Source organism: Prunus dulcis, chromosome 8 (genome assembly GCF_902201215.1).
Source record: "Prunus dulcis chromosome 8, ALMONDv2, whole genome shotgun sequence".
Classification (NCBI taxonomy): domain Eukaryota; kingdom Viridiplantae; phylum Streptophyta; class Magnoliopsida; order Rosales; family Rosaceae; genus Prunus; species Prunus dulcis.
This window is the reverse complement of record NC_047657.1, coordinates 14,070,175-14,079,993: the sequence shown is the minus strand read 5'-3', so window position 1 is coordinate 14,079,993 and position 9,819 is coordinate 14,070,175. Positions and strand designations below refer to the sequence as shown.

Sequence of the window (9,819 nt, the reverse complement as noted above, 5' to 3'; positions counted from 1 at the left end):
AGTCAAGTGCACTGACTGAACTATAATCAGACTGGATGTCCGTAGACATCGGTCCGACTCTGGGTAATCACCATAAAGAAAAACGGGTACGAGGTGGTTTTAAAATAAAGTCCTTGTAAAAAGAAATCTCTGAATAATAACTGTAAAACTCAAGTCGTGCTGCGGTTTCAACTGTTTTGAAATTCAACCTCTGTTTCTATAACTGGTAAATAAGCAGCACCGACTTATAAAACTATTACTGTAATTATCGTATTCGAAACCATAATAAAACTTACTCAAGATCAAATAAGGAAATTTATTCGAATAAACTTATTTATAAAAACTCGTTTATATAAAAATCAATATAAAATCAATTATAAAATCTTATTTACGGAAAACCTCAACATAACTCATTTAATAAAATAATGCCTGAAAGAAAGTCCACTCACAGATGGTCCGAGCTAATTTGACCCTTTGAAGGTTCCTCCTGCTGATCGGCTGGACCTCTGATGCCTGATTATCAAGAATAGTAAATCACTAAACCGCTGAATAAAGGAATTAATTTAAACACCCTGCCCCCGGCTCCTAGAAATACGTGCGTTCAAATTCAAATTCTTCCTAAACCCACAATAGCCCTTTTCAGACACTTGGACCAGTTTTAAAAGGTCCAATGCTCAGCTAAGCGATACCCTGCCCGATCGGCCAACCCGGGACCCCGTGGGTCCACGGTCTCTGATGGCCAATCTAGGGTTCCCTGAAGGTTTCTCATAGGATGGGAACCATGTTCTGCGAATTTGGTCCGAATCGGACGGTCGGATTGACCAAAATCGCGTTATCGCTTAAAACCCTAACCCTAGCCCCAGGGTTCGCGATTCCGGAGTATCCGGGACTCCGATTCACAATCCGTCGAATCCTACGCGATCCTGGAGTCACGTAGACCGACATATCCAAAATTCAGCGCGATCCAACGATTACACGACACTGCACCCACGGATCGCGCGATATGGAAAATCCATTCGGGGCTCAAACGGACTCCGAATCGAGATCCGCGAAATCCCACGCGCTCGTGACGACACGAGGACCTCAAAACTGGCCAGAGCCATGCCACTACCCTGGCCCACGCGCCGCCACACGCGCGGGGCAGATCGGGTGCCCAAAGCGATTCGGGTGTGCCGAAAAATCGTGGAACCGAGACTCCAAACTCCTACCCTAGGTAAAACACCCCATTTGGAGTCACTTTTGTTCTTGGACCACCCCCAAAAAGTGGCCGGAAACAGTAGTTTCGAAGGGCCAAAGTTTCGGCCAAATTTCAAATTGTAAATCGAACAACCTAGAGATTGAATTGATCTAAACCCAGATAACCAGCAGATAGAGCACGAAAAATAGATGAAAATCCATACCTCACTCGACTGATTTGGTTGAGAAACGGAGGAGATCGAGCGGCTGGAAGTTCGGATGGCATTCGGACGAACCGTCGACTTCCATGGCAGATTCCGGCCGATTCCGGCCACGGCAGCGGCGGAGGTGGGTAGGGAAACGTCGGCCGTCGTGTGCTGGTTCGTTTGGCACCGGTCTCGGAGATCAACTCCAAGCGAGGCGACCGGTGCGACTTCGGGAAGGGAGGAAGGTCGCGGGCGAGGGCAGCTGCGGGGGAGAGAGAGAGAGCTGACGGGGGAGAGGAGAGAGAGAGCTTTAAAAATCTGACTTTTGACCAAATTACCATTTTGCCCCTCGCGGTTTTTAGACCATAACTTCTTCGTTACGGCTCCGATTCGGGTCTACTCCGTGTCTACGAATTCCTCTCGCCGCGCTCTACGCAATGGCGTAGGCGAAAGTCCCAAATTCTTTCTCGATCAAAACGTCAAATTTTCCCCCTTAAAATAATGCGAGGGCAATTTGGTCATTTCGCTAAAAGATATTTTCTTTACTTTTTAGATATTTTCTTCCTTTTTGGATATTTTGTTCTGGGTTCTTACAATTGATCTTTAAAAAGATTGTTATTCACAAGAGGTAGAGGAAGCACACTATATGGAATGATTTGGCAAGTGAAAAAAAGTGTTCAATATCTCTAGCTAAAAGTACATAACATTTTGATTCCCCAAGTGTGGATATCAGCTGGATTTACTGAATATGGGAGTGACAAATGGTGATTTTGGGCATATAACTAGCTACAATAACACATATAGAATTTGGTTGAAAGTGATTTTGATATGGTCCCTCTCCCTAGCTAAGGGAACATAGAATTTAATGCCCCATTCAGTTTATGGAAAATTGGCAATCTTTGAGCTGGAAATTTGCTAAATTTAGCATGACTTTATTCCTGAAACAGATACGAGCCATGACATCAACCTGACAATATTTCAATTAAAGCACATAGCATAATTCATTTCACTTGCAAATGTGATACATGTAAAAGACATGGCGTAATCCCAATGGAATAGCAAGAGAATGAAAAACAAAGTTATCTTTTGGTCTAGTGATACGTCTTTTCTTAATGTTGGAAGATATCCAAAATTCGAATATCCTCTTCACCATTAATCAAAATAACAAGACAATGAAAGAAAAATGTGGTCGCCTTCTACCTACCCTCATGGTTAAGTGCGCTTGCACTAACTACTAGTGGTCTTGGGTTCAAAGGTTGATACCACATTCTATACAAAACCCAAAAAAAAGAAAAATGTGGTCGGTCGGTAGATTGTTGCTTACCCTAAAGAGAATCTTATTCCCCTATTACTCTGTATAAGTTAAGCTAGTTGATTAAGGTAGTATGGTGTCTGTCTTTTGTGCCCGAGTTCGATTTACCTTTCTGTATGATACACTAATTTAGATTATCTCTTGTATATAAATAAAAAAAACAATAAGCCTTGAGCTGCCTGCCTCGATCCATCTTAAGTATATTTGGGCATTTTTCTTTTAAATTTCCACCTGGGTTTGCAATTGAATTTACATTTAAAATTGCGTTATAAAGCTAAACAAAGATTGGTCTGACTGAGTTGATTGTTTGTCAGATGGACCCTTTATAGCTTACAATCATTTGGGTCCACGTTTATACATAAAAAAAGAAAACCCTTTCATTTGAGGCCCTTAGTTTGGTGGGCTCTGATTATCCATTTTCAATTTTTTTTTGGGTAATAAAAAATGAAGGAAATGGATTTTAGATCTCCAAAATCCAAGAAGGGTTTTGATTAGGCTGTAGCACACTGTGCTTTGGGACCATCTGTGACAATACAGCTGTTGCTTGCAAATCCGTACAGGTCTTAAAACTCACGTGCCGCAAATGGTTACAGTGTCGGCCCTACCCTACCGGCAAAGGGTAGTTGACCGTTAAATTTGGACACCTACTACCGCCCCTTTTCGAATGCACCAGTGTTCAAAATATTTAATGCCGAAAAATCTGAAACCTGCTCTCCTTTTTCTTTTGTAAATTTGTTTCCTTTTGGTCCATGTTCTTCTCTTTTTTGACGAATATTCTTTCACTCTGTCACTCAACCCCTCTCTGCCTCCTCTTCTTCTTGTAAACTCCGAACAAAGTCCAAATCTTGACGGAGTTTTCGATCCAAGAAGCATCATTATTCATCGAAGAAATCGGTTTGTTCGTAACCCTGTATTCTATTAGTGAGAAAGATTACCCTCTTTTTTCTTTTCATCTTGGTCTTTCTGATATTGATCAAAAAGTTCAAGTTCAATCTTTTTATGGAATCCATGGCGGTGGCTGGCCATTCGATTCATACATGTTTTCATATCAAATCTAAGAACCCAAGAGTTAATTTAGAGAAACAAGTTTTTGGGGTACCAGTTTTGCATCATGGGGTGTCTTGTATTGGAAAGAAACTCAAGGGTAAGGTTGGGGCTGGAGTGCAGGCAGTGCAAGTTGGTTTGGAGGAATCAGAGAGAGTGAGAAATCTGAGAAGTTTGGAGAGGACTTTGGAGCTCGATGCGGTGTCAGAGAGGGAGTTGAGGGAGAAGGGGTTTTTGGGGTTGAGGAAGACCAAGCTTGTGTGCACAATTGGGCCAGCTTGTTCTTCTTTGGAGGATTTGGAGAAACTGGTTTTGGGAGGGATGAATGTGGCTAGGCTCAATATGTGCCATAATACGCGGGAGTGGCACCGCGATGTGATTAGGAAAATCAAGAAGTTGAATGAGGAAAAGGGGTTTTCTGTCTCGGTCATGATTGATACTGAAGGCAGTCAGATTCATGTTGTTGATCATGGAGCTCCATCTTCTCTTAAAGTTCAGGTAAAAATTAACTGAACCCCACTGGTTAATTGGTTTTGCTTCCTAGGTAGGAGAGTTAGGCCTTTTATTTGATGCATGATCTGTCATCAGAAGGAAATGCAGAATAAAAAGAAGTCAATTTGATGGACTTGTTTTTATTTTTCTTGCAATATCAGGAGGATTCAATCTGGCTATTTACCAATGAAAAATTTGATGGTTCTGTTCCATTCACAGTTCAAGCCAAATATGAAGGTTTCTCAGAAGGTAGTGACTTTATTGCAAATTGTATAACCGGCAGGTTTTATCGTAGTAGTGGATGAATTTTTCATTGAGGCTTGCAAGTGAATTGTTTGCAGGTATCAAAGTGGGTGATGAACTTGTTATTGATGGTGGAATGGCACGATTTGAAGTCATTGAAAAATTACGAAGTGACCTGCGTTGTAAGTGCACAGACCCCGGTTTATTCCTGCCTCGAGCAAAATTCAGCTTTTGGAGAGATGGGAAGCTTGTGGAGAGGAACTATGAGCTCCCTACTCTGTCAACCAAGGTCAGTATCCATAAAATATTCTTGCATTTTGTTTTTCAAACTCTTTGGCCTATTAATGAATTTAAATCCTTAAACTTCAAACCTTAGCACTATTGCAGAACCTACTAACTAGGGGGAGGGAAAGACTTCTTAAGTTTGTTTATTTGTTTATTTATATACTTATACTGACATACATTCTTATAATACCTTTCCATGCTCATGTTTATTTCTGTCTGTTCTACAGGATTGGTCTGACATTGAATTTGGAATTTCTGAAGGCGTCAATTTTATTGCCATGTCCTTCGTAAATGATGCTGAATCTGTCAGGCATTTGAAGAATTACCTCTCTACCAAATCAGCCACGTATGGAAGTAGACAGTTATAGTTCAATATTTCATGGAAACTTTCTTCCTTGCATGATATGATGGATTCTTTGCAATTTCCAGATTAAATTATCTGTTTAAGTTGTTTTTTGCATAATGTGGTTGAAAGCACTTTCGTACTTGCTCAAGTTTACACTCTAAATTCAGCACCTTTATTTGGGCTCTAAGTGCATGTGAGGGTAAGGCTGAGCTCAACTGTATCAATATCTCTGGTTAGCTTTTTCGTTTTCCAATTTTGTTATGAAACTTCTACATGCTTCAGCAATATCATCATTCAACAATGAAATGCCTGTAACTTTACTTTTCCATTTTACCAGAGTCATCTGGCATGCCAAAATGAGTTCTGTAGCTTTTCAACCAGATAATCCTTACCATTCTTTTTAGGAGCCACATAGTTATATCAACCTATCTAGCTACTAAGCCTATAATCATTTGGAATTCAAAATGTGAAAATTGAGATTTCCCTTTTGCAGATCCATAAGAGTTTTGGCTAAGATTGAGAGCTTGGAATCCCTTCAGAAGTTGGAAGAAATCATAGAGGCTTCTGATGGAATCATGGTTGCTCGGGTTGACCTTGGAGTTGAAATCCCACTTGAACAGATTCCAACAGTCCAAGAAGAAATCACCAAAGTTTGCAGGCAGCTAAACAAGCCAGTTATTGTAGCTTCTCAATTTCTTGAGTCAATGATTGAGTATCCAACTCCAACACGTGCTGAGGTACTAATAGCATATTCCTAAAACTACTCTAATTATAATGATTATTTTTGTAGCATGTGGAGCAGTAAGAGAGAAAAACCAATCAAAGAAAAAGATTTCCTGTTTTCTCGGGTTATTTGCTGTGGGAAAGTCTTTATAATGACTACTTTCTCAAAAGGTGGCAGATATTTCTGAAGCTGTTCGACAGTATGCAGACGCCTTGATGTTGGCTGGGGAATCAGCAATTGGATTATTTGGACAAAAGGCTCTTTCTGTTCTTCAAATGACCAGCAGTAGAATGGAATCATCAAGTCGTGAGGAAAACCGACAAGGGTCTCTCCTTCCACGTCAACTAGGAGTCTCATTGCCTGATCGCATTGCTGAGCAGATATGCAATTCTGCTGTTGAACTGGGTACTTCTACTTTTCTTCCACAGCCTCTCTTTTCCTCAATTAGTTTCTTGTGAAAGTCAGCTAACATTTAATCAACCTGTACGCTCTCTGTGCAGCTAACAACCTTGCTGTGGATGCAATCTTTGTGTACACCAAGCATGGACACATGGCATCGCTCTTGTCACGCAACAGACCAAACCCTCCCATATTCGCTTTCACAAATGAGGAAAGCACCCGTATGTCTCTGAATTTGCAGTGGGGAGTTATTCCACTTCTTGCTGATCTATCAGATGATATGGAGTCTAACATCTCAAGCACCATCCATCTCGTAAAATCAAAGGGGTTGGTGAAAGAAGGAGATTCAGTCTTGGTAGTCTCAGATGTCACTCCTTCTAGTGCTAGTCCAATGACGTTCCAATCAATCCAGGTGAAGACCATTGCTTAGGAGGAACTGTTTTTTTGTTCAAGGTAATATATTAAAAAAGACAAAGTAATAATAGAATCTTTGAGTCCATGGAAGTACTATAGTAGATGTATCTGCAATTTAGTAGCACCCTAGGTTGTGTTTTCAAGCTTTGGATTTTGTATTTAGTAAAAGAAAATCCTAACTTTTGTTTAGACACTCTCCAGTTCTTGACTGCCACATCTCCCACCTTGCTGTCAAGTGTGGTGAGGTCTTTACAAAGGTTATTGATAGGCTGTCTGTGTCTGGTAAGAAGCTTGAGGAGGAGCCTAAGCCCCTGAAGAATGGTGGGGTTGACGAAACTTTATTATTTTTCTGTTTCAAAGTTTTCTGGACGGTACTTTTGACTATTATCAGAGCCAGCAACTAGCCTTTGCTTAAAGGATAGTGGAGGAGCAGTTGGGCGGACAAAGAAGCTGTGTTTTGTTGTGGACTCGTTTACTTTATCCTTTGTTGCTACAAAGTCTTAAGTCTAAAGAAACCTAATCACTTTGCAGATAAGCATGAAATCAAAACTCAATTAATTTCTCTAAAATAATCTATTATGTATTTCATTTTCCTTTCATTACATCGATCTCAGGTCATCAACATCAGCCAGTTTCGTCAGATTAGAAATAGAAAAGCTCCATTTCTTGACTGCCATTCCTCCCACCTTGCTGTTAAGTGTGGTGATTTCTTCACAAAGATTACTGATAGGCTGTCTGGTAAGAAGAAGCTTGAGAAGGAACTCAAGTCCTCAGAGAATTGTGCCGGCCAATTCTTATTTTGGGTTCTAGATGTCTTGACTGGCTTCACACCCTGAGCCCAGGCTTTGCTTCCAAGGATAGTGGAGGAGTTGAGCAGACAAGCCTGTGTTGTGTTGTTTTGTTGTAGCTCGAGAGGTTAAAAGCAATTAGTGTTTCGCCCAAAGTTATATAAAAATAAAAGTAAAAAGTTATATAGAAATGCTAACATCTCATCTGCTATACCTATGACCGTGACGCCACATGAAATCAAAACTCAGTTCCTCTAAAACAATCTGTTATGTATTTTCATTATCCATTTTCCTCGATCTCAGGTTATCAACTTGATCAGCTACCTTGACCATATTAGAAATAGACAAGCACCATTTCTTGACTGCCACTCCTCCCACATTGCTGTTAAGTCTGGTGAGCCCTTGTCAAAGATTGGTGCAGTCTAGCAAGGAGCTTGAGAAGAAGCCCAAGTTCTTGAAGAATGTTAGCTTCCAAAATTTACTTTGGTTTTCTATGGAGATGCTTTGGATAGTTTTGACTGTAATCTCAGCCCGCGGCTAGCTTTCGCTTCCAAGTATTGAAGTCTAAAGAAATCTAATCATTTTACAGATTTCACATGCTTACACGTTGTCTTACGAGACTATCTGGTAACATAAGATGATTATAACGTATCGTAATACTTGCTTTTGCGGCAAGAAAGAATCTCAAATTTCTTGCTTACATCCAACTCCAACCCATTTTGCAAAACATAACAAAAACTTGAGTCATTGTGAGAGGGTCTTAGAGCATTTCCACTAGTTAGCCCCTTGCCATGGCAAGGGGAGCCCTAGGGCAGCTACTATTCACGTGAATAGTGGCTGCCCTAGCCTCCCTCAGCAAAGTGTGTTTCCAGCAGTTTAGGCTTGACATGCAAATACTATTCATTTTTTTTGTTTTTTTCACAACTTTTTTTACTTAAACAATTTTTGGTTTCTACGTGTCAATACTATTCATATTGGATAATATTTTCGGATAAGATTTTATTTTATTAGTTGTATTGGTTGGTATTTATAGGAAAAAAAAAATGAGGATTTGGTGTTAAAAGTGAAGAGTATTGGTTGATATTTATAGACATTGGCGAACCCAGAATTTTTGTAGCAGAGGTGCAATATTGACTAAGTATGAAAAATGATTTTTCGGAATAATCATTTTCTCAAGATAATTTTTGGCGGCTTTTATTCCTTACACATCAAATAAGAAAACTTGATTTTATGAAATTTTAATATGAAGTATATATTGACTTAATGAGCCATCATTTTTAGCTTAAATCGTATTTTGCACTAAAACCGATTTTTCATATTTTGATTTGATGAGAATTTGATTTTCTAGTATTTTTATTTGAATCCAAATAGGGGGTACTTCCTTATTTACATTGTAAACTTAAGTAAATGGAGTAATATAAAAATAAATAAAAGTAAAAGGACAAAGACATTTATTTAAATGTTGAAAATGGAAATAAGGTATAGAGAAAAAAAAAAATCAGTAATTTTTTTAAATTTGTATCCTTTTTTTTTTTTTCATTTTTTTTTGCACAACCATTGGCTACTGTTGGATTGCTGGAAAAAATATGATTGGAGAGCCTAGCGCTCGCCACGTGGACGATTTAAAAAAAATTTGGACGCGGGGCTGACGTCGACGTGACGTCAGCACGCTAACATCAGCCTTGCCCTCGGGCCAGCACTCGGGCTGGCTTTGCCCTCGGGCCAGCTTTGCCCTCGAACCAGCCCAGTCTGCTGGGTCCCACCATTTGTCCGGGCTGAATTTTGTTGCTGGAAACCACTTTTTTGCCCAAACCCCCCCAGCCCGAGTCCGGCCTTAACTGCTGGAAATGCTCTTAGTCTATACACAAAGACCTATTTATCCTCCCCGTTTAATATAAGCTTCTTTCAACTCTGTTGTGAAATGTTTTTTTTTTCTTTTTTTTCCTGTCAATAATAACACATCGACCATGTTGAAATGGTTATTACAAGAAACGAAGGTACATATAAATATTTCAGCAGTTAATAATTCACCATGAATTTATTTACGATCGAGGAGGGGCCATCACTGACAATGCATTAGTGTTCATTGTTGTAGATTCAGACCCATTTTTGTCATTTTCATTTAAAGTCAAGGAATTGTTGGACCGCACATATTGCCACTTTCCTGGAATAAACAGGAAAGAAATCCTTGGCGTGTAAGATGATATCATGTGACTAGAAAAGGCCAAAAGGAATGATATTATTTCCCACCTGTGTTGGCTTCTAGTCCACAATGTCTTTCTTTTTAAAATGCATTTGCTTTCGGAGCTTCAATGCAAGTTAAAGCTCGAATTTAAAATTTATTTTTAGAATTAAAAGGCTTATGAGGAGAATATCTAATTTAACAACTTGAAACCACTCTTAGCTCTAGC

At 39.6% G+C, this 9,819-nt stretch overlaps 1 protein-coding gene across 5 annotated transcripts; it reads left to right on the top strand.

The window, feature by feature from the left end:
• The first annotated feature begins 3,379 nt into the window (after window positions 1-3,379).
• Window positions 3,380-7,864, top strand: LOC117638128 (pyruvate kinase isozyme A, chloroplastic-like). Of its 5 annotated transcripts, none has more exons than XM_034373230.1 (8): window positions 3,380-4,215; window positions 4,371-4,458; window positions 4,551-4,741; window positions 4,965-5,083; window positions 5,577-5,820; window positions 5,978-6,212; window positions 6,308-6,618; window positions 7,235-7,658. In XM_034373230.1, exons 1-8 carry the CDS (start codon window positions 3,673-3,675, stop codon window positions 7,454-7,456), a joined length of 1,953 nt encoding a protein of 650 aa, XP_034229121.1. In that variant the 5' UTR covers window positions 3,380-3,672; the 3' UTR covers window positions 7,457-7,658. The 5 variants fall into 5 exon arrangements, with proteins under 5 accessions (XP_034229121.1, XP_034229122.1, XP_034229126.1 ...); XM_034373231.1 differs by lacking the exon at window positions 7,235-7,658 and adding an exon at window positions 7,712-7,864 and having other exon boundaries at window positions 3,381-4,215; XM_034373235.1 differs by lacking the exon at window positions 7,235-7,658 and adding an exon at window positions 7,712-7,730 and having other exon boundaries at window positions 3,382-4,215; window positions 6,308-6,659.
• Window positions 7,865-9,819: the final 1,955 nt, after the last annotated feature.